Genomic DNA, 23784 nt, shown 5'->3' with positions numbered 1-23784 from the left:
TGGTCCGTCCATACGGATGTCCGTGTCCACTGTTAATGTTTGGGGTGTATTAACGTCTACATGTTTGCGTCTACGTCGTCACCATTTTCAAAACACTGCCGTGGAAACACAAAAAAATGTCTGAAATGAAACCTCAAATTTAAAAAAAGCCTTTCCACTTGAGAGGACGCCACGCCTGAAGGATGCGGCAGTGCTGATCTACGTGTGGATTTCTCTCACCCCCGACAGATGAGGGCTTTCTAAATCCCGGACTGAGTCTATTTATTTCCGTCCTGAAAAAAGCCTCCATCTGCGAGCAGACTTTCCCAACACGCTGGCTGACGGCGCTCCTCTCTGCTGTTTGCCGTGTCTGTTTGCTTTCAGCAAATCAAGCCTCTCAACACAGTCTGTAAAGCAGCTGCCCGGATTTCCAGCCACATCGCCGTCCACTGTCTTTTGACTGATTCTGTTCATAAGTCCACCTACGCCGCGGCGCTACCCTCCGAGTGGCGGCGGCGGCGGCGGGGGGGTTCCAGCTGAGTGGAGTCCTCTCCTCTCTTCAGAGACATATCGAGGACCATCAGTCATCTTGGCAGGAGGAGCAGCTCCTCGTTCCTCCACCCAGCAGCGCCCACACTCCATCAGGAGACTCCATCAGCATCTGATTAACTGGAAAAGCCTTTCACTGCCGGCTCCACTGTTTGCAACTCATCACAAAATCTCCACATTTTCATTGTGTCCAGTTTTAGAATAGAAATATTGATGCATGATTGGCTTGACTCAAACTGTGAATCTCTTTTTAGGGTGGTTGAACACTATCGTTTCACTTTAATATAGAACAAACACTATTTCAGGGATTATGCATAAACAAGTGTTTGGCCTCCCGACTTTAACTTAAACAATTTATAACATGACCGGTGTTTCTGAGATGCCCTGAGGATAAAAAAATGTTTTATTTTGTCACATAGTTCAGAAAACTGTTAAGTTTGTATATAATAGAGACTGATAAACTGTCTGTGGTCCAGAATATTAAAATCCCTCAATAGAGACATACTGTCTGCCACTTCAGTTCCTCATTTTCACTCTAGTTTTATACTCAAGTGTGCAAATGGCCTCGCTAGCAGGTAAAGCTCGCAACCCATTCTGTTAAATAATCCCCCAAAAATTCACAAATTTTTACATTAATGAAACTTTCTTATTCACTGAAATGTGGAACAATAAAACAAAATACTGGGTCATTAATTTTGTCTTATCTTGAGGACAATAAAGCCCATTTAAACACAATAGAAAGCATTAAGTAGAATTACTATACACATCTAGCATCTCAAGTCATTACAATCAAGTTATTCTTACATGTGACTCAAAGCTTCATAAATTAGTGCTATAAATGTCTCCAATAACGTCTTGTTAGTTAAAACAAATGGAACCTCAATGACTAAGATCCATCATAAAGTGAACTAGGTTGATTTTAATGCTAACAGATGATGCTTTAACTTGTGAGGTTGTGTTTTTGCAGGTGAATATTTACACCATGTATGATATCATTCATTCATTCATTCATGAATGAATGAATGAATGAATGAATGATATCAAATGCATTGAAATGATGGTCTGTGTGTTTTAGATCCTGTTTGTATGGGAAGAATCTTCTAAAAACTAGATCTTCTTCTTGTGCAGCTTCGCAGTGACTCAGCAGAGCAGTTCCACTCTTCTGGTTGTTCTGAAAACATGAAGTGTAAAGTGACGTTCAGGACTTTTGGGTTGTTGGATTCAGGCTGAGATTGCAGTCCTGTGAGAGCGCCGACAGCACACAACACAAACACACAAAAACACACACCACAAACACAACACGGGTCCGTCTGTATGAAATCAGAACTGACAGGAAGTGACAGTGGCGTGCAGCGGAGGGCCTCGGCGGGACGACACAGGAACAAGACCACCGAGTCCTGGATGTGAATTCAAATGTCTCAACGCATGCACAGTCAGAGCATTTGTGTGTGTGTGTGTGTGTGTGTGTGTGTGTGTGTGTGTCTGCTGAAGTAATTCATTAATCTGGCTGACAGTTCTCTGTGAACTCGGCCGTGCCGCCGCTGCTGAGGAATCACAATGAGACGAAGCGAACGCGGCGCCGCCGCTCCTCTGACATCTTAAAGACTTTTAAAAACAGCCAGACTGGGTTCCAGAGGTAATGAGAGAAGACAAACGTGGAGAGAAACTGGGAAAACAGTCCGTGATAAGAAGAAGACAAAACGCCGGTGAGAAACTGGACAACGTGTCTGCAGGACCTCACCTGACGCCAACAAACAGTGCTCTTTCTCTCGGCCCGGATTTACAGTGTTTCAGAAGCAGGTCGCTGAGTTTGTGTTCATCGATCAAACATGTCTGCATTAGTAGAACACAACTCTTGTGATTCACAGCAGGTACAGCGGAACTGCTCATCAGACGGTGACGATGCTAACTGAAATATGAGATATGTTCCTGATTAAAGTAGCCTCCATCAAATGAAGTGAAAATGAGTCAGGTCAGAGTTTTTGCAGCGTCGTGGTTTTGACCCGTTCCGTCTGACTTGGACTTGACGTTGCACTAAACAGAGGTAGAAAAATCCTCCAAGAAGCTCCATCACACCACAGCGTCTTCCACTTCCAATTCAGTTCAAGTTTTCCCCTGCCTCAAGGCGCCAAACCGGTGGGTGGGTCTTCCTCCCCTCCTCCATCACCGTCCCACGCTGTCACAGCGGAGATCCTCAGGGCGCCCGTGATTCATGGGAAGTTGAGGCGGAGAGACGGCGTTGGCTGAGAGGGAACAGGTGAGGAGATGGAGATAAATTCCGGTTTAATAAGCGATCTGATGGCGCTGGTATTCCTGGGCATTTGACGCTTCCAGGCCAAACAGCGGCCCCCCCCCCGGTGACCCCACGCCTCGCCCATCTGCCGCGTCACCGAGCCGACTCCACGCTCACTCTGCTCAGGCCAACAGGGAGTGCAGCAGGGTGGGATACAGTCAGGTCGGCACCAATCCAAGTCGGCCCTGCCCAACTCGGCACCGCCCCCAGGATACAGTCAAGACGGCACCGAGTGAAGTCGGCATCAAGCCAAATCAGCCTCGCGGGGGGGGGGGGGGGGGGGGGGGTGCTCTCAAGTGGCCAAGTTGGTCGCTGCCGACTTGACTGTAAGCTGCTTATCAACTCGGCCAAAAGCCTCCTTTTTTTAATCATGATGTCTGCTACGGCGCGACGATTTGCACGGTTTTTTTCGTGCGCCGCTTCTCCTCACGTAGCAGGCGGGGGGACTGGAGGACAAACTGTGTGACTATGGTGACTGACAGGTTAGAGGTGGATGATGTACCTGGAGCTTCATGTTTGACTTTCTGTTTGAAACAAGTAGCTTAGCTATGAGCGCGCAGCATGAGCGGCTGTCTGGTCATGTGACCAGATCATGTGATCAGGCAGCGTTCGCGGAACGCTGCCTGATCAAAGCAGTCGCCTGCATTATAATTTTATTGTCATGGTCTCCACCCCTGACGTTTGGTCAGCCAGTACAATTAATTTATTTTTACCCTATCAGTGGAAACCTCGGAAGACTGAAGCTGCATGATCTGATCACATGATCACATGATCATGTGCCCCCCCACACCTCCCCCTCCCCCCCACACCCCGCCCCCCCGCGAGGCCGACTTGGCTTGATGCCGACTTGACTGTATCCCGGGGGCAGGGCCGAGTTGGGCAGGGCCGACTTGGATTGGTGCCGACCTGACTGTAATCCTAGCAGAGTGATCAGGAAATAACCGTGACCTCCACCACCACATCCACCCAACACCCCCACCCTCAGCTGACCAGGACGAAGACGGGAAAACTCCCATGTCGCTCTGCACATCTTCTCCATTTCATCACAGCAAAGCCCAATTAGGACAGACACAAAGGGCTGTGTGTGTGTGTGTGTGTGTGTGTGTGTGTGTGTGTGTGTGTGTGTGTGTGTGTGTGTGTGTGTGAGAGAGAGAGAGAGAGACAACCCCACACTCGGCAGTAGTGCGATGACTCATGTCAGCGTCGATCTGATCTGCCGAAAAGCAGCGATAATCAATCAGAAGCGGATTTATTTTCCACTGCCTACCATGGTTTATGTCACGGTATTAGAACAATAAATATACAGATATATCTTAGATGTGATTTAGAAAAATGATGCCCCTACTTTTTGGTTTGATGTGAGCCTCATGTTACTAAATATAGGTGTGCGAGGGCGATGAAACGCTGCTCAAGCTTTGAAATTCTTACGAGGTATGGCTTTATTTTGACTCATTTTTAATACTGGTGTTGTGAAAAGTGGCCATGATTCTTCATAAAGCCCTGCAGGGCAGCCGTCTGCTCCGGGTGATTCAATATGTAGTATAAACTGTAAAGTCTTGATGAGCTGTTTAATGGTAAGTGGTATTTCTGGACTGTGTTTCTGTTAGTTTTGGTGGAGAGAACCTTCTCAGAAACGGGTCCTGGGGAGATGCTGTGGTCTGGAGCTTCATACATATTCAGATCAACTGTAATTCATGATTATGCATCACAGGGTGAAGGTTTCACATGCAGTTTATCTCAAAACGTCCAGGCGCAACAAAAAAAGGAGAAAATAGCAAAGTCCTCAGAGGATTAGTGAGGTTCCACCGTTCCAACCGTCCACTGCTGCAGTCTGTGGTTCGTTTACAATATACAGTATACGGTATACGATCATGAGGAAATAAGGGAATCAAACCCGAATTCTCTAAGTAAATGAAGTCACCCAGCCTTTCCACTGTAGAGCACGGCAGAGGCATCATCATGCTGCGGGGCTGCTTCTCTGCTTCTGGGTGGGGAGGTGGTGAACGCACTGAAGTGGTGAGGAAAAGAGAAGAGTGTCCTGCAGCGAGAGACAGCGAATAGGGACGTCTGGTTCAGGTGGTAGAGCGGGTTGTCTTTCAGGTTCAATCCCCCGTCGTGCGTTGTCCGTATGTTAAAGTGTCCTTGAGCAAGGCGCTGAACCCAGAATTGCTCCCAGTGGATGAATTTAGTGTCTGGCATGGCAGCTGTCATGGGTGGTTTGGGTGAAAGTCAGTGAAAAGGTGCTTTGGAGGCTGTTGAAGTGGTGAAAATTGTGAGAACGAGGCTTAAAGTCAGGATGTTTGGTGCTTTAGAGACAACAAAGAGACAAACCTGACCTCCAGCGACACAGAGGAGAAACTACAGCGATCAGCAGTGACTTCTGGCCTCATTTCAAACCTCTGGGCCAAACTGAAATCCCTTCCTGAAGAGAAAAATCCAGCAAACCTCAGAGAACGTCTCCACGGACACGAGATGCGTACCGACGACACTGACATGCTGGAATTTGACTTACACTCACTAAGTTCTCATCTGGAAACAAAAAACACTTTGATTCTCTGGCATCAGCACTCCGAAGCATCCTGTGTAAAACGCGCTCCTGTATTGATCATGTGGAATGTGTAAGATCATCGATCGGGTTGAAGATAGCGATGGCGGCGTCTGAATAATTCAGCCAATAAGCAGAGCAAAGTGCTTGAGAGCAGGAGGGCTGCTGCATCAACATTTATGAATCCAGAGGACAGAGAAGAGCCCGAGTCCCAGTCTAAATGGTAATGCGCCGCTGTGCCGGTGTTTACAGGAGCCCCGTGTTCTGAGTGCTGCTCGGCGAAGTCGCAGAAGGTCTGGCTCGCCCAAGGGCGGCACTGCCGGCTCGGCCAGGAAGATATGGGGGTGGCGAAGGAGCCGCGGCAGCCTGGGAGAAGAAGGAGAAGGAAAAAGAAAGAGCGTCTGAGATGGAGGGAGGATGGGAAGGAGAGAGAGCTCAGGGAAGATACAGCCACGTACACTGGGAGGAAGCTGGGGAGCGCCTGATAGCAGCGGAGGAAGAGCGAGGAGAGGAGGGGTGAGGAGGGAGATAAGCTCCTTAGAGGGTGGGAAAGATAACGGCAGATAGGGAAAGCAGCATGGAGGCCGAAAGTGAGCGAGCCAGACAGACACAGGAAGAGAAAGAGAGAGATACAGAGGAGGCAAGAGGCTGAGTTTAATAAATTAGATCAGGCGCCTTGCTGGTTTCCTAGCAACCCAGACGAGACGAGCCCGGTCTGGCACGGCCTGGTCTGTGCTCCGAGTAAAGGTCTCTCTCCTCCGCCGCCACCCTCCACCTCCTCTGCTCGCTCGTATCAGCACACGATCACCGTCCGGCGCTTCGTTACAGACGGCAGGTTCAGCCGATGGGAGCCTGACAGGCAGAGCGCTCACAACTCCTGTTGACCGTCGTCCACCAGGGACGGACAGAGCGTGGTGTCCAGACAGGAACTTTCCAGGTGCCTGTGCCAACGGTCCATCACAGGACGGAGGAACCTCCCAGCCGACTCTGGTGAATTTGTTGAAAAATGTACCCATGAGCAAAGCTTTTAGAGAAGAAGAGGTGCTCTTCCATCGACCACTTCCTGCTTCCTGTCTACCTCTGAAATGGATCCACGTCGTGTTCTGTTGTCATGCTGCATCATGGTTGTATTTACTCGCAGCTCTACAGTCTCAGCAGTTACTCATCCCGAAAACACGTCTGTCCAGGAGAACAAGGTTCTTCAGTTCAGTGCTGAATTCTTTGGTTTTCTATTTCCTGCACATGTCTAGGTATACACGTTTATAACGAACGAATGTTTCTATGTATCTGCTGAAAACTTTTGTTGCGGTTTGGGTTGGGTTCTGTTTGGTTGGCAGTGGCCTGTGGAGTCACTGAAAAGGCAACTCGATGAAAACATCTCGCAAGGTGGAACTTTTTGAAAACACTCTTTCCATGGAAATTATGGGATACGCCCCTTTTTCTGAAACGGTGATACTGCAAATCACAACATGCTAATTCCATTGTTTTCAGGGTTTCTTCAGTTTCCTGAGTAACCGGACATCGTTTTCAAAAAGTAGCCATGTCAATGCGAAACTTTTCTGAAATGAAAACAAAACCGAAGCTTTTTCATTTGAATCGTCATGTAAACGGGGTCTGGATTTGGTTTAACCAGCCGAAGTTTAACCGGTTCTCAGTCTGAGAGGTTCAAGTTGAGGTCAGGAAGTTTAGATCTAAGAGGAGGAGTTCAAGCATTTTAATCAAATGTTGTTGAGAGCGTTCAGATCTGTCTTGGTAGGGTTTAGGGTTAGTTATAAGTGAGGTTAACCAGTAACCCTCTGGTTTGAATAAGTTTTAAGATTTCTTCAACTTCATGAAGACTTAAGACTTAAAAACAGATTAGTTTCAGAGTCTGGGTTTTATTCTAAAAGGCCTGAAGACCAAGAGTTTGTTTTAAAGGGTCTAAGACCTTTCAAAGAGTCTGATTAAATGTCAACAAGTTCAGGATTCTTCTAAATATGCTCCCCTGCTGCTGTAAGTGTGAACATAACAGGAGCACCGGGTGCAGACCAAACCCATTCCACCAAGACCTTCAAAGGTCTTCCAGTTGGACTCTGGTCTGGTCATCGTCTGCCTCGCGTTCTCCAGATCTTTGATTTTTTTTTTAAATATTCTAACCGTTTTTCAGCTGTTAGATCCAGTTTAGCTGCAAAGCTTTTTGTGTTTTTAGGAATTTTAGCCATTTCACCATATTTAAAGCAATTCTTCACTGTTTTAGTGTGTGACTTATTAGTAGTTTGTACATTAAAGACATTCAGATGGATGGATGGATGGATGGATGGATGACCGATAAACGTCCTGCGGGTTTCGTGGAGGTCTCAGGTTTCGTGGAGGTCTCAGGTTTCGTGGAGGTCTCAGGTTTCGTGGAGGTCTCAGGTCTCAGTGTTCGTCTTGGTGACGACGTCGGCTGATGATTGAGCGACTGAACCAGCTTGATGCTTCTGCACTGCCTGGCTGTGATTGATGGTGAAGATATTATCTGATCAGCTGAGGAAAATAAAGACAGATGGTCAGACTGCGCTCTGAGAGGTGTTCACCTGCTCCTCTGTTCCCTCCTCAGTCTTCATCAGGACCTGATGCTGCTGCTGCTGCTCCTCTTCCTCTCCCCTCACTTGTTTGAAAGCCTTCCGCTCTGCTGATCAATGCTGTGCTTCATCGGAGGGATTTTCTCGGTGAGCGGAGTGACTCTCGGGGTCCGGGGCGGCCCCGCCCTGCCACGCTGTGTTTAATGGTCTCCCATCAGGGGGAGGATGGCATTACTGGGGCTTTGCGGCCGCCGCCCCGAGGTGTGCTCCCGGCTAATTGCTCCACATCCAACTAATGCCGCAGATAAGCTGCAGCTCCTCCGGTCTGGAGTGGGCGGATGCATTTCCACGTGCGGCGCCGGTCACACTGGATGGAGCAACATTCTGACACGCAGAACCGCTGCTGGTGGAGGCATGGCGGTGCTCCTGATCCAGGGGTAAAGCGAAAAACAAAAAGGGAAAACAGACAGGAAGTCTGAGGAGGAGGAGGAGGATGAAGGGTTAAACACTCTACATCCTCTGTCCACTCAGCCTGCCCCTCTGGGACAATTTAACAACAAGCTGGACAAGCTCCCCTCCACCCCCCACCCCCCCTCCACCCCCGCTCATCCTCAGACAGTCTTTTGGTAATTGCCAGTGTGGAAAAAAGGATCTGCTGTCATGTGACTTTTCCATCCGCGATCCCTAACAGGCGAAAAGGTGGGAATGAATGGAGAGAAGCTGGACCTCTACACATGAGTGCCCTCTGGTGGCGAGGACGGGGAACTACCGCGCGCTGACACTAATGCAATAGGAGTAATTTTTCTCTGCTGCATGCAGAGGAGCTGACAGCAGGAGAGAAATATTGACTCTGCTGCTCTGAAACAAGGAGCTGAAGGTGTGGGAACAGGTTTACATGATGCAAGAAGGACTTAAATGGATTTCTTTCACTGCTTCAGCAGTTTCGAAGTGGTTCACAGCCATGGTGGCTCGTTGTCGTTCTACGTACATACAGGGCGAGGTGGGATTGAACCCGCAACCCCGCAATTAAAAAACAGAAGACAGTAGAGTCAAAATACTGCGAGTGTTTTATTTCATTTGTACATGACATGATAGCAAAACAGTCAAAGGAGAAACTGTGCAAGACTAAACACACGTCGACATGACACAAGTGAAACGCAGAACTCTCATTCTGGGGTCAGTTTACACGACAGTGTTGCTCTGAGAGGCTGGAAACCTTTTGGAAAACCTGGAAGTTTTTATTATTGCTCAGGTTCTGCAGAAACAAAGGGAAATGCAACTTTTCTGAAACACTGCTACCATGCATCTGCCATAGTAAATGAGGGAGTAGATGTTCTCCCATTAATGTTTAAAACGTTTTGTTCTCTGCAGCGTGTGTGTGTGTGTGTGTGTGTGTGTGTGTGTGTGTGTGTGTGGCTCTCTTGGCTCAACATGCTAATTCCATCCTTTGGAAACGCATCTTCTTCTCAAAATGCTATGTAAATGAAAAACCTTTCTGAAACGAAAATGCAAAAAAATCATGCTTTGTCACTTGAAACGTCGTGGAAACGGGTCTTCAGTCTTCACATTAACAATCAGTTTTAAAAAATGGAGCAAAACTCAGTCAGTGTACGTCTCTCGAGAACACGATCAGTTAATTTGAATTCCTCACGTCAGTGGAATGAAGTCGCCTCCACTTCCATCATCTTAAAGCCGATTGAGTATTAAAGTGACCTCTTTTCAGGCCCATCGATCACTCCTGGGTAAAACTTTAACAGAAGGAAAACCAGCCTGCTCCTCCAGCACACCCTCAACATCACTGTGGGGGTCTCAAACGTGTGGTCCGAGGGCCAAAACCGGCCCTGCATGATGAGCTTTCATGAGTAAAGGAGACAGAACTGAGATGTGAGCAGAATCAGTGACCTTCAACACTCTGAGGGCGAATATGTAAATAACATGCATTAAATCTGCATAACGCTGCAAGCACATGACTTTCTGGCTGAAGTTTGTATCAGAAAACTTTGTCAAAATGGGTTAATGCTAAAATTAAAATATAAATTTGAGGCTGTTTTTCCAGTTGTTTTGAAAACATAAACTAAATATAAACTTTTCCATTATGCTCTCAAACATCTTCGCCCTGAACCTTCTGGTTTTGGGTCACGTAAAGCTGACGTTCCTCTTGAGTGGGCCGGACCAGTACAGCAGTGCCATAAAGAACAAGCTTTAGACCTGAAGCTTTGTCCATGCTGTGGTTCAGAAGACGATGAAAATATCTACATTTCCACAAAACCAAACAATTGAAAAGTAAAGAACGACAGTGTCAACATGAAGCCATGTTAATCAACCTTCTGCTGCAGAAACCCAGTGGAAGAAAAAACAACCTTCTCTCGCTGTTGCTTCATGCTTGTTTCTATAAACTCTCCCTGAGTTCGGCTGGACTGGAGCCTCATGCGGGCCAGTTTGGGCCCACGGGCCTTATGTTGGGCACCCCTGCACTAAACAAAAAGAGATCAAAGTATTTAGAGGCTGTTCTCATCTCACATGTTCTGCTGGTGTGTGAAAACGAGCGTCCTGGAGGAGATATCCGGACTCCGGGGGACGCTCTGTGTAAGAGGATCCGTGAAGATCCCCGGTGGAGAGCCACAGGCGGAGAAACCTGACCTCTCAGTGGCGGGGCACTGCTGATCGCTTCTCATTTCATCTCCTTCATGTGCTTGGTTGAATCCCACAATGCATCATGTTGTTGCCAACTCCGGTTCAGGAAAAAACACCAAGAAAGCTTCTTTTGAATACGAACTTCTTATTGTAGTGAGAAGGCATAAAAACAGCTCATCACGCCTACTGCATGTCTGTTTTTAACCAAGGATAAGTGCAGTTTTTGAGGCAAAAAGATCAGTGAAATCCACATTTTACCATTTCATAAAGCTCCAGCTGTTTCACACTGACATTTAGAATGATAAAAATTTACTCCTGAGGAGCCAAACAGGTTAAAAGAACCGGAAAAGATCATCTGGGACGCTGTGAAGCAGGCTATCATGAGGTGGATCAATGTGAACGGCTGCTTCCTGATGCTGACGGCGTCGTTCTGCGTGCTGAAAGTTATACTTCCGTCTGCGTCGTTCAGGAAAACCGCAAAGAGAAACACATGACGCTGCGGAACCCGGCCCCCCCTGTTCAATATTACTCCCAACTAATACCAATATCATCATAAATTAGCGACATATAATACCTCCTATGTGGGCGGCTGCATGTCAAAGAGGCCGTTCTTGTGAAAGGCAGGCATGTGCTCCGGGCCTGCAGGCTCTGCTGGGAAATGACATTTTCTAGTGGGTTTGGTGGAGGTGGAGGAGTCAGAGGACGTATTGAGCAGGATTCCAGGAAGAGGCCTGACTCAGCCGTCAGATGACAGAACGTCGGCTCGCTCGCCCGCTCACTCGTTCTCTCACTGCCGACGCAGCGTGTGCACACGCTCCAGACCAGAGGGGTTCAGACCGGGGAGCTCCCGGCCCGGGACAGCGCCGCTCAGTCCACCGTCTCACACACCTGCGATACCCTCTGGTTGAAGTCTTCGGGCTGGTCGGCGAACACGTAGTGCCCGGCGCCGCGGATCGTCTGCAGGGGAACCAAACCTCAGATCATTAAGAGCAGACCCCGGCCGGCCGTCGTTCTCCCTCCACAGCTCCACGTTATGCACATGTAGCCAGTTTAGCTAACGTCAGACAGTCTGAGGTCTCGTTTACACGACAACGTTTCAACTGAAAATTCATCATGTTTGCATTTTCATTTCAGAAAAGTTTCAGGTTCACCTGGCAGCGTTTTGAAGACGATGTCCGTTTCCATGGAAACGGCAGAAATGAGGAAAATGGTGCAGTTAGCACATCAGGCCACCAGGTGGCACTGCTGTTTGGTGTGTTAAGTTTCCATGGAGACAGAGTTGAAATTTTCAGAATCTCCGGGCATCGATGTCACGATGTCTTCACCTGAATGCATTGTCGTGGAAACAGGAATTCAGAAAAGCCTTTTCATGTCTTTCACGCCGTGCTCTGAATCCTCCCAGACGCTGCACATCCTCCTTCTCTTGCGCCTGAGAAGCCCATGATGATGCCGCCACCGTGCTTCACTGCAGTAATCTCTCTATTCTCTGTGAACCATGAAGGCACATCAACTCTGAAGGCGTCGAGCCAGAACCTGCAGGTCCAGACTGAAACCTGCACTCCTGAGTTCGAACAGAGTCGTGGACGGATGCAGAACTGGAAAAGCTCTGACTGAAGGTCTGACAGTTGACACAGGGAGCTGTAAGAACGTACCATGATCTCCACGTGGGAGTAAGGTCTGAGCTCCTTCAGCGCGCCGCCGGCGTCGCAGTCGATGCTCGACCGGGAGCCGTAGACGACGGTGAGCGGGACGTCCGGTCGCAGCCGGTGGATCCTCTGCAGCATCGGTCTCTTGGCCCAGCCGTACTCGCCACGCATGCTCTTGAACGCCGCCTCTCCACTGAGGAGGAACCCGGAAGAATGAAGACAGTGATGAGCAGGGAGGGAAAGATGGAGGCAGACGGGGGCAGGAAGCGGCAGACCTGGGAGTTTGCACGTTGAGGTGGTAGATGTACTCCGACACCGTGTTGTCCGTGAACATGGAGGTGAACTTCCTCCTGAGGTCGGGTCTGAAGGTCTGGACCAGAGACGGACCTGCAGGAGGACCACCAGTTTGTCAAGTGACATTATATTCACTCATTATATCATTGTTTTGCTAGATTAGACTATTTATATTGCTAGCCTCAAACGTTTCTGAGAGTTTTAATTCAATATTGATCCCAGTTAAATTCACATTGATAATGAATAAACCAATGAGTGTTTTCCTTCAAACCCCCCATGGCCTCGCTCCCAACACACTTTCTAATCCTTTACTGCAGCTCTGCTCTCATCCCGGCTGGCTGTGCCACAGCACCAACCAAACTCCGCTCTACCGCTCCGTCCAGTCTCATTAGAGTTTGTGTCGTCAGCACTTCCCCCTCCCCGCCTCCGTCCGGTCTTACCCAGCGGTCCCACCAGTCGCAGGCCGGCCAGCGGGTTGAAGGGGCTGAACACGGCGCCCAGGGCTTTGATCCACACCGGGACGGGCCGGTCGGCCTCCGATGAGTCCGGACGCTCGGGGAAACCCCACGGCTCCACCAGGATCACGTGCTTCACTCTGCAGAGCAGGAGCAGGAACATATTCAACTCCTGCTACGAAGGATGGACCAATACCCAAACCAGTACCAGGGATCAGGTCTGATACTGCCCGGTGGACTGGTTAAAGAAGACCCTTGAAACCACTTTGACTCAAACAACAGGTTGGAAATGCCCCTGATGGAGCCCACTGCTTCATTACAGCAAAAATAAAACCAAAAGACAAGATGGAAATGGTTGAGAAGTCACGAGAAAGTGGTAGGAGAGACAATGTCGTCCAAACCGAATTCCTGGTCACTTTGTTGGAGTCAGTCTCACCTCCACCTGGTCCAGGCACCATCCTCAGTGACCATCTGTGAATGCCAGCTAACCCTTCATGTTTCCTCTCCTAGTCTCTGGTGAGAGGAGCCTTTCAGCTTTAAAGTTGAATAAAGCATATTTGTGTAGGAGCTAAACAGAGTTTCTGAGATTTAAGAAGATAAATCTGATGAAAAGCTGTTTTCATAATGACGACGTGCTTCGAGTAAATCTGCTCAACACAGAGCTTCTGTCTCTTCTGATGCTCATTTGTGAATGAACGGTTTTCACTCTGTATTCTGGGAACACTAAAGTGAGGACTCTCCCTGGCAGATACATTTGACGGCCTCACATTGGGCACGGTACGAATTGGTTTTAATGGTGAAAATGGGCATCGGGATTTGTCTCCAGGCAGCCAGCTGAACAGTAGGCACAGCTAACATAAGAAAGTGTTGTGACTTAAAGGCCATTTCTGAGCCTGAGATAAGAGGGCCGGGGATTTTTCTGTGTTTTTGATGAGGAGGGCCGATAAGGGACAGTCGAGTCGCTTTATCAAACCATCCTCGGGGAAAACTGAAGACTTGGAGAAGAATCTGGGGAGAAACACTTTGTTATCATGGTCTGAAGACACCTTGGTGAGTGAACTGTGGCAGCTGGAGCCACTGCTCCACACCGCCAGGTTCTCTCATACCGGTCAAACTCCGATGGATATTTGGGGATTGTATGTTTTGCTCATTTAACAGTAGCGTTTAAAGGAACTTCCCTCAAGAGTTTGGTCTTTATCTCACTCAACCGCTTCATCCTGTCGGTGAAACCTCTCTCTGCCACCCGACCTCGTCCTGAGCTTTGTCTCGACTCCATGACCCTTACAGTCCTTCACCAGGTGGGTTTTGGCCTTGTTTCCTCCTTCCATTTGGAGTCCAACTCTTCCAGACCTTGGTATCCTGTCATTGGGCATCCGTCAGTCATAACCAAACCATCGCAGCCTGAGATTATTCCTGATTTCAAGAGTCACATTCATATTGTCCATCATCATTTGTGATCTTATGTCAGGAGAGGACGCAGATCTTACAGAGGAAGTGCTGTTATAAAGCCTGATCTTTATTTTCAGGCTGTACTGTTCAGACTTCCAGATGTTACAGACCCGACTGAAGGCTCCTCTGGTTCTGTTCAGACTCTCTTCATGGGAACCACCATGACCACTTAAGGCTTCTGAGGCCGGTGAGATCTTCAGTGCCCTCCAGTTCCTCTCCATCAGTGGTGACTGGGGCTAGTGGGGCTAGTGGGGCTAGTGGGGCGTGAACCTGACTCTTTCAGGTTGATATGCATACCAGTTTGCTTAACCGGTCACATATCTCCTGGAAATGGTGATGGCTGGGTGGTACGACTGCCGGGTCCTCGGCAAAGACAAGACGGATTAAAGAGGAACAGTCTGATGTTGCTTCATGCATCGCCCAGCCAATGAAAACAAGGCAACGAGGCTGGGAGGAGAATGCAGCTGCCTCATTCTCCAGACTCAAGAGGGAACAATTCAATTCTCCAGGATGACTCCACATTTAAACAGTCAGTTTGATCCTCACTGGTGTGTTAAATACCATTTATTTCATTTATTCATTCTCAACCTATTTAGGAACAGGTTTAGGAACAGTTTATCAAATATGGACAGAATACTAAGGAGTGAGGTGAGCAGCACTGTTGACCACGACAGCGGTCATCACCGCTTTCATTGAATGGAAAATAAAGATGCATTTCTGTTTTGTGCATCCAAATTAAACAGGCCAGAAAACTCCACTGAAACTCATAAAATCGCTGCCGATTTAAAAATATCTTTAAAAATAACAACCTTCAATAAGATCTAGAAAGTATCATCTGCTGGTGGCTTCAGATTTATCTCAGCTGTTGGCTTTTATTATTATGTGAAAAGCACCGGGATCAGCCACATGGGCACCAGAGGAAGACAGACAGATCCCCTTTAAATGAGTCCAGCCCTCTGAGCTGCACCCACCTGCCTGGATGTCTGATGGAGTACGACACCGCCAGGTATCCTCCCAGGTTGTGTCCCAGCAGGATCATGGACTCCAGGCCCACTTTGGCCCTCCACTGCTCCACGGCCTCAACGAACTGGTCCTCGGCCCGCCGGGGGTCTTTAGAGAAGTGGGGTCTGGAGCTCTGGCCGAAGCCCAGCAGGTCCACGGCGAAGACGGGCCGGCCCCGAGACAGAGCGTCCAGGTTCTGCACCCAGAGGCCCACGCCGCCTCCGAAGCCGTGCAGCAGGACCAGGGGGGTCTTCCCCCGGGACCCGGCTCCGCCGCAGGCCAGGGTCCACAGCTGGCAGCCGTTGGAGACCGGGATGAAGTGTTTGGTGAAAGAACAGCTGACGCCTGAAGAGAGAGGGGGAGGAGGGGAGGAAGAGGAACTTAAAGGACCCTGACCGAAACACCTCACTCTTCCTCATCTGAGCTTCGAGGAATCTGGATTCCTCCTCCTTCCTGAAACACTTCCTCCACCGACCCCGGGTTCTTCACTTTCTGTTCCTTTTCCTCGATCGCTCCGTCTGCAGCTTCCTGAACGCACATTTTGAAACCGAATTCCTACAAAGTCTTAAGTGAAGCAACCAAAACACTAGAAACTCTGTTCCTCCACACACAGCCGGTGGTCCACTCCGACCCGGTCCAGGAACCCACAATCTGAACCAAGAAACTCCCACTGAACATGATCATAACATGTGACGGCTAACACATCGTGCTGATTTTCTGTTTCAAATAAGCTGATCATCACAATCATCGACCAACTCGACTGTTTGGTCTGCGGATCTGAGCACGACTCACATCGAAGCATCCGGGTCTCTGCAGCCTGCAGGTCTTTCTGAGAGGTGGGACACCAGGAAGGGAGCCAGTTTGGGATCCAGCACCACCTGAAACCACACAAACTGATGACGAAGGGTTCGATCCCGGTACAGGCAGGCCATCAAACATCAGTACCTACAGCTAACTCCCTCACAAAGGGGAAAATCTGCATGTAGATAATTTGACAAAATTAGAGTGTATTATAAAACAGGTTGATTTCAAACCATCTATTTATTCTTCTCACACTGATGGGAGCAGCAGAATTTCCAGAGAACTGGGCCACTAAACCAGATAGTCTGTGTTTACTTCACAGAATTTAATACAAAATTATATTGGAAAGAAAAAAAAAAACGGTTTCAGCAACTTGAAGCAGAAACACAAACAACAAATAACTTTCTAACTCTTTTAATAGTTTCATTTAAAACACTGCACACTGGATCACATTGGTGGCAGGTGTAAACACGTGCACGCACACACACGTGCACAAAGACGAAAAGAGATAAAGTCATGTTGAACTTTTACCAACACTTCAATGAAACTGGTTACTGGTTTACCAAACGCTTCCTGTTTGTTCAGTTCTTTATGACACACACGCACGCACGCACGCACGCACGCACGCACGCACGCACGCACGCACGCACACACACACACACACACACACACTAACTGGAAGCTGCAACTTGAAAAAAATCCACTGTGAAGGTGTGAAACAGCAACATTTGAGCAGCAGAATAAAGGCTGATGTTAGTGACGCCACAGGGAGCCGCTGGTATAACGGGGCGTTTATTCTGCGAGCGTCACGTCTCATGACCCCGACATCAGCTGCTCGGCCCGTCCTCCAACACTCCGGCAGCTCTGCGGACGCCAAACTTCACAGTACACTTAATTCGGCATGGAAAATGAGGAAAGAAAATGTTCTTTTTCTTAAAGCGGAGGATTAGGAAAGCTCAGCGAGGAGGTGTCGAAATGAAACATGAAGAAAGAGCTGAGGGATTTTAAAGTCCACACACTCCTCATAACGCCACACACGCTGGATGATTATGTCTGATATATTAGAAAAACCAAGCAGCGTCCATGAAGTGAAACATCACTGCACTGGGGAGTCCCAGCCTTATGAATACATGCTGACAGCTCAACACAAACACTGAGATAAAGGAGAAATGAATCATTTATCTGCACAGAGGAAGAAAAATGAAAAGTAAGAACTTTTCCTTATTTCCCATGACAGTGCTTCAAAATGAAGGGGGCGTGTTTTAGATCTGACTGACATTTTCAGCAGCTAGCTGTAAAAACGACACGGCCACCGGTACAGGAAGAGTCTTCAGGCATTTCACACAGTTTGTCACAAATACAAGAGGATAGGCACACACACATTAAAAAAAAACAAAAAAAAAAACAGTTGTGGCCCTTCCTAGACGCGGGGTCCTCTACCAGAGGCCTGGGAGCTTGAGGGTTCTAGCACTGCACTCTTCTGGACAGAGATCTCAGATGCTGTTCCCGGTATTTCCTGGAGCCAGGCATCCAGCCTGGGGGTTCCTGCCCCTAGCGCCCCCATCACTACTGGACCACTGCTGCCTTCACAGCCCACATCTTCTCCAGCTGCTCTTCCAGCCCTTGGCATTTCTCCAGCTGTTGCTGTTCCTTCTTCCTGTTGTTCTGTCCCTGGGGACTGCTGCATCCATCACTGCTGCTCTCTTCTCATGTTTCTTCTTTACCAGTTTGTCAGTCTGACTCTTGAAGTCCCACAGGATCTTGGCTTGGTTGTTTTCCACCACTTTTGGGGGTGTTGTCCATCTAGACTCTGGGTTCTCCAGTCCGTACTCGGCACATATGTTTCTGGATACTATGCCTCAACCTGGTTATGGCTTTCCATGTCTGTCTTTCGTGCCAGCATCTTGCCCCCTGCTGTGATGTGTTGTTTCAGGGGCTTCCTGTCACAGTCTGCTCCTGGGGTCTGGTATAGTGTGTTCCACCCCGGCCTCTACTGATCTGGTATTTAGAGCCTCCGTGCTTCAGTCCTCTTCCTCACGGGGTTCCACTGTCTGAGGCATTCACGGAGCAGGTTGTCATTGGAGCCATTTTCTGGAGGTATTCTTGGAGGGAAGACGTTTCCTCCTGGGTGGTGGCTTTAACACTCACCAGTCCTCGGCCTCCCTCACTTTGCTTTGTGTCCAGCCTCAGGACGCTGGACTTCAGGTGAAGCCCTCCGTGCATTGTGAGGAGTTTGCTTGTCTTGTTATCGGTAGCTTGCATCTCTTCCAGTGGCCAGGACATGATATCAGCTGGGTATCTGATTACTGGTAGGGCATATGTGTTAGTGGCCTGGATTTGATTCTTGCCATTCAGCTGACTGTTCAGACCGGTCTCACCCTCTGAAGGGATTTGGCTGTGGCTGACTTCCCAGCTGTTTCATCCTGGCTACCATTTACCTGTGGGATCCCCAGGTACTTGTAGCTGTCCTGCACATCCGTTATGTTCCCTTCAGGCAATTCAACTCCTTCAGTTGTGATCACCTTCCCTCTTCTAGATACCATTCGTCCACACTTATCCAGTCCGAATGACATCCCAATGTCTTTGCTGAATATCCTGGTGAGGTGAATCACGGAGTCGATGTCACGCTCATTCTTGGCATACAGTTTGATGTCATCCATGTAGAGGAGGTGGCTGACAGTTGTTCCGCTCTTGAACCGGTATCCAAAGCCGCTCTTGGTAATGATCTGGCTGAGGGGGTTCAGGCCTCTGCAGAACAGCAGGGGGGACAGGGCATCTCCTTGGTATATGCCGCATTTGATTTTCACCTCTGCCACTGGCTTCCAGTTAGCTTCCAGTGTTGTCTTCCATAGCTTCATTGAGTTTCCCAGGCAGGTTGTCAGTTCCCTGTTGATGTTGTACAGTTTCAAGCACTCCAGTATCCCTGTGGCATTGAGTCATAGGCTTTCTTGTAATCAATCCAGACAGTGCACAGGTTAGAGTTTCTGGTCTTACAGTCTTGTGCAATTACCCCGTCGATCAGTAACTGGTGCTTGGCTTCTCTGCTGTTACTGCCAATTCCTTTCTCTGCTCTGCTCATGTATTGTTCCATGTTCCTGTTCATCTTAGCCATTATGATGCAGGTAGGAGTTTCCATGTGGTGCTGAGACAGGTTACAGGCCGGTAGTTGGACGGTATTGTTCCCTTCTGGGGGGTTCTTCATGATAAGGACCATTGGACCTTGGGTCAACCACTGTGGGTGGTTCCGTTCTCTTAGCAGCTGGATTATTTGGGCTGCCAGGCCTTCATGGAGTGCAGGTAGCTTCTTCAGCCAGTAGGTGTGAATCCTGTCAAGACCTGGAGCTGGCCAGTTCTCCATTTTTGCCACTTTTTTTCTGGACGTCTGCTGTTGTGATGACTACTGGTTCTTGTTCTGGGAGGTTGCAGAGTTCTACTTGTAGGTCTGCTAGCCACTTTGCATTGGTGTTGTGTGGTACCTCTTTGAGAGGATACCTTTGCGGATTGTTGGAGAATGTTTATCCACCTGGCTTCCACTTCTCTTGTATGTCTCTTTAGGGGGGTAACTCAGGCTGACAGTCTTTGCTCTTCAGTCTCCAGTGCCTCGGCTGTGGACAGCTTGCTGTATTTCTCAGGCAGTTCCTTCTTAAGCTTCACAACTCTGTTCAGTTCTGTCAGGAGGCTACCTGCTTTCCATGTTGCCTTGATTTTTGCCTCTAGCCTTCTTTTCTAAGGAGGGTCTGACTTCTGGCTACTCATGCTGTTCATCTTGTAGCCAAGCATCTCTAGGATAACTGATGCCGTACCGTAGATCAGTTGGTTGGTCTGTGACGTTCTGGGTAGAGATACTCAGCAGTGCTTTGTTTACATCGTCCAGTAGAGATCTTTCTGGTACTCTGTTCTTTAGCCTTCATGAGCAGGAGGTAGTTCTGTTCCCCCAGGACTTCATGATCTTCTCTTTCAGGTCAGCTGCTCTCCCTTTGACCGGTTCTTTTATTGGGGCTTGGTACCCAACCTCACCGTTTGGGGGTGATGCTTAATCACCCCCATACTGGCCTGGCGTCCTAACTCCTCCTTGCTGTAGCATATTTGTACCGTGGACGAGGCACACTGTGCCCCATCAATCTCCAACTGCGACAGTAATTTCCTCCTTCGGATATTCAGACACTGAGTGAGTAGCTGTTTCTTACTCAGTTTTGCTGTGGGGTTTTTGACCGACCATCCGTCCCACATCCTCTGCATGTACCCTCTTTCTCTGGGTTTGCTCCGATAGTAGCACTCCACCAATGCTATGTTTTCTCATCTCGCTCGTACTCGTCTTTTCGTTCCAGTAGCCAACTTCTCATCAGGGTGTCCTCGTTCCACAACACCTGACGCAAACCTTGCTAACCCGTATATATAGTTAAATTGCAGTTTTGTTTAAACTTATTTCTTAAGCAATTTTATCTTTATTTTTAACATACCAACTATTGAGTTCAGCTCTCTGACATTTTCGATTTCCAAATCATAACTCAATATAAGTGATCTCAGTTCAGAGTGTTGATGTCGTGATAAGAATGAATCAGCGATGTATTGTGATGGGTGTGATGGATTAAGAGGGTCAACCAGGATTACCTGATGGTGGTGTCCACGTAGCCCCGGACGCCGCTGGCCAGACCGTAGACCCCCACAGCGGTCAGCGCTCTGTGAACAACCCTGCAGCCACAAGAAAACCAGGACTGAGCAGACCTGGTCCGAGCAGACCTGGACTGACCCAGACCAGGACCAACCAGACAGAAGGATTGGTCAGCAGCACGGGGAAGCTGGTACTCTATTGGTAAAAATGATCCGTCGCTCACACATGACAGAATGTCAGGAAATATGATGAATTATTATTGATAATCCCAGAAAAAGAAATGGATCCAGAGATTATGAAGGAACCTGGCCTGACAATCCTGGGAGTTTAATCTCACTTGATTTTGAGAGGAAATGAAAAAGGCAGATTTCATTTGAGCACTTGAAGCTGTCTGACGTGTCTGTGACTGTTTTATGACCAGCTGTTTTCCTCTGATGGTGTTTTTATCTTCGTCTATGAAGCCATAAACTATTATCTCCACCCGGGGACAATAACATCTACTCTGTCTGTTTTTATGTAATTGTTGTGAATGCTCAAGCACACATGTGCTTACAAGTCTCCTCATAACACAGATTGTCTAGAGTTTTACCAAATAAAATCTATTTCTCCAGAAACCAATGCATCTTCTCTGACTTACTAATCTGAATTTCTGAATTACTTCATCACCGTGAATGTATCATAAACATAGAGCCACATTTCAGGAAAACAGCAAAACATTTGATCTCCGACCCAGTTAAATTTAATAATACTCAACAGAAATCCCATGTGAACTAAAATTAGGATCTAAAGGAAAGGACATTTCTCTTATTTTTTTGTTTTGTTTTGTTTGTTTGTTTTTTTTTTACAGAAAGAATGGAGCGAATGGAACAGAGTTATCCAGGAGCGTTGGACTTGAACGACTTGACAAATACTGTCAAGAGCAAACAAAATGACTGTATGGAATTTTGGGAACCTTACATAAACATCATTCGGGATAAATGATATATCAGCATCGATGTCGCACAGACAGGTCAGCTTCATATAAAGGAAGATCTTTTCCGACATGTAGCAGCAGCTTCAGTGATGCAGTGTTTGATTTTCCTCCTGTGATTTGTTCTGACATTTTTCAGATTTACCTGTAGTTTAAATGACATAAAAGAGGCAACTTCAATCAAAAAATGATTTTAAAATCAAATATATGTATGTGTTATGTATGGGAGAGCATCAGGGCCACCCGGGAAAAAAGAGGTAGACTCATTTTTAACATTTTCAACATTATATTTCAAATTTTTTCACAAAGTGCATGATGAAATAAACATATCTATCTTCTAACTTTTCCCCCCTTCATGAGCAGCTTTAATACTCCTCCAGAGTTAGTCTGTGTTTTCAGATGTCAGAGTGCTTCTCTGTAAGGGTCTAGAAGAGCAGTCCTCCTCTCAGGGCCCATTCAGGGTCTGCTGACCTGCTGGACTCAGCAACGGCCTGAAGTCTGGAGTGAAGTAAACCCAGAAACCCTGACTGAGATCTCCCTCATCTGAACCGGCAGAGACCAGTCCAGACCCCAGTCCAGTCCAGACCACAGTCCAGACCCCAGTCCAAATCGCAGTCTAAAGCCCGGTCAAGACTCCAGTCCAGACCCCGGTCCAGGCCAGTGCAGCTGGACTTTCATGAAGTGCTGCAGCGAGCGAGCTGCCCTCCAGAGCTCTACAGTGTACTACATTAATGTGGCATTTTTAATCTTTTCACATTCAGATTCTCATTTGTGAGGAATGTCAGTTTCAACTGATATCATTGTATTTATGCGGAATACCATTGTGATGGTTCATTGTAAATAAAATACATTATAGTGTACAAAGACAATGTTTCTTCTTCTTCTTTGCATAATATTTTCAATACCTTTTTGATTTTTGCACTCACTTGATTCATTTTGCTCCAATTTTACTCATAATATATGAAATTCCAAGATTCACATAAAGTGTTGTCTATTGTTTGTTCAAAGTGCTTTTTTTGTGTGTAATAAACATTAATAAATAGGAATAAAACACCCGACTGCTCTCAGATTATAACAGCAGGATTCCAGTCTGGGGTTGGTAGAGATGTTCATGACTGCTTGTTGAGAGAGGGCCAATAAGAAAATGACAACATATGGAAAATAGACAGTATGATGGAAATTACATGTTAGTTTGTGTTTTGATTTAATTTAAATTTGTTAAAACCTGACTGAATTTGACACATGCATCTTTTCTATATTTCATAACACATCATTCCTTGATTTTTGTGTCTGACTCAGCTCTATAGCCACCAGCTGGGAAACACGATCATCTCTCCTACAATGCAACTGATTAAAGACAATTTCAGTAAATCAATTGTGGTTATTGACAGTTTTGTTTCGTATTTGAAATTCTGTCATTTTAAATTTTGCAGAGCATGAATGCATAGTGCATGAAAACATTTCATATCTGTCAGTCTGGTATAGTAACAGTCATATTTTGTTCGTACGCAGATTAGATCTGCACAGTTCATCACAAATGTATCAATATCTTCAATAATACACATATTCATACATATTTACAAAATTATATTTTAGCAAATTCAGAATGACACTTTTCAAAAATGAAAAAAGTGCAAATTATTGAAATAAATTAACTAAAATTGGGCTTAAAAAGCACAATGTTTGTTGTACAACTAAGAGTTTTGGAGGTTTTCATAGGACCTCCTGCATGTTGACATGTGAGAGGCACGGACAGGGGATGTTTACCTCAACTTCACTCACTCCGTGAGTGTCACAACTCGTTAAACCTCGAAACAAGAGCGGAAAACATTTGAAACGTGCGCAGCCAGAAGCTCTTCAACAGCGGCGACAGATCCGCGCCGAAAAACAGAGTTTAAAGCGGTGTTTTAGAGTAAAAACTCACCCTTTGCTCGCCGCCTCTTCTCCTGCCATTCCGCTGTCGGAGCAGCTCCGCGTCACGTGACCTCAGCGCCGCGATTCCAGCCGTTTGA

General features: G+C 47.4%; 2 protein-coding genes across 3 annotated transcripts in view; both read right to left on the bottom strand.

The window, feature by feature from the left end:
- Positions 1–23784, bottom strand: part of LOC115396421 (zinc finger protein 271-like) — a 374023-nt gene that overhangs the window by 192003 nt on the left and 158236 nt on the right. The gene's annotated exons all lie outside the window — the stretch shown is intronic.
- Positions 301–23736, bottom strand: LOC115396423 (1-acylglycerol-3-phosphate O-acyltransferase ABHD5-like). 2 transcript variants are annotated; one of them, XR_003932380.1, is made up of 9 exons: positions 23697–23736; positions 20802–20882; positions 16182–16267; positions 15359–15734; positions 12924–13078; positions 12465–12576; positions 12196–12382; positions 9341–11500; positions 301–313 (listed from the first exon to the last, which is right to left on the bottom strand). XR_003932380.1 is itself a non-coding variant. In XM_030102302.1 (8 exons), the coding sequence occupies exons 1-8, from the start codon at positions 23723–23725 to the stop codon at positions 11411–11413; spliced, it is 1116 nt and encodes a 371-aa protein (XP_029958162.1). In that variant the 5' UTR covers positions 23726–23736; the 3' UTR covers positions 8981–11410. The 2 variants fall into 2 exon arrangements, 1 of the variants encoding a protein (XP_029958162.1); XM_030102302.1 differs by lacking the exon at positions 301–313 and having other exon boundaries at positions 8981–11500.

Source organism: Salarias fasciatus, chromosome 11 (genome assembly GCF_902148845.1).
Source record: "Salarias fasciatus chromosome 11, fSalaFa1.1, whole genome shotgun sequence".
NCBI lineage: Eukaryota > Metazoa > Chordata > Actinopteri > Blenniiformes > Blenniidae > Salarias > Salarias fasciatus.
The sequence above is the reverse complement of the archived record's forward strand: the minus strand, read 5'-3'. Positions and strand labels throughout refer to the sequence as shown.

Bases quoted from the DNA above. Each gene is read 5' to 3' on its own strand.
- LOC115396423 (XM_030102302.1), bottom strand. From the start codon at position 23,725: ATGGCAGGAGAAGAGGCGGCGAGCAAAGG. The intron at 20,883-23,696 runs GTGAGTTTTTAC...TTGTGGCTGCAG, and splicing joins GAAGAGGCGGCGAGCAAAGG to GGTTGTTCACAGAGCGCTGA. The intron at 12,577-12,923 runs GTAAGACCGGAC...GTCCTCCTGCAG, and splicing joins GCGACTGGTGGGACCGCTGG to GTCCGTCTCTGGTCCAGACC.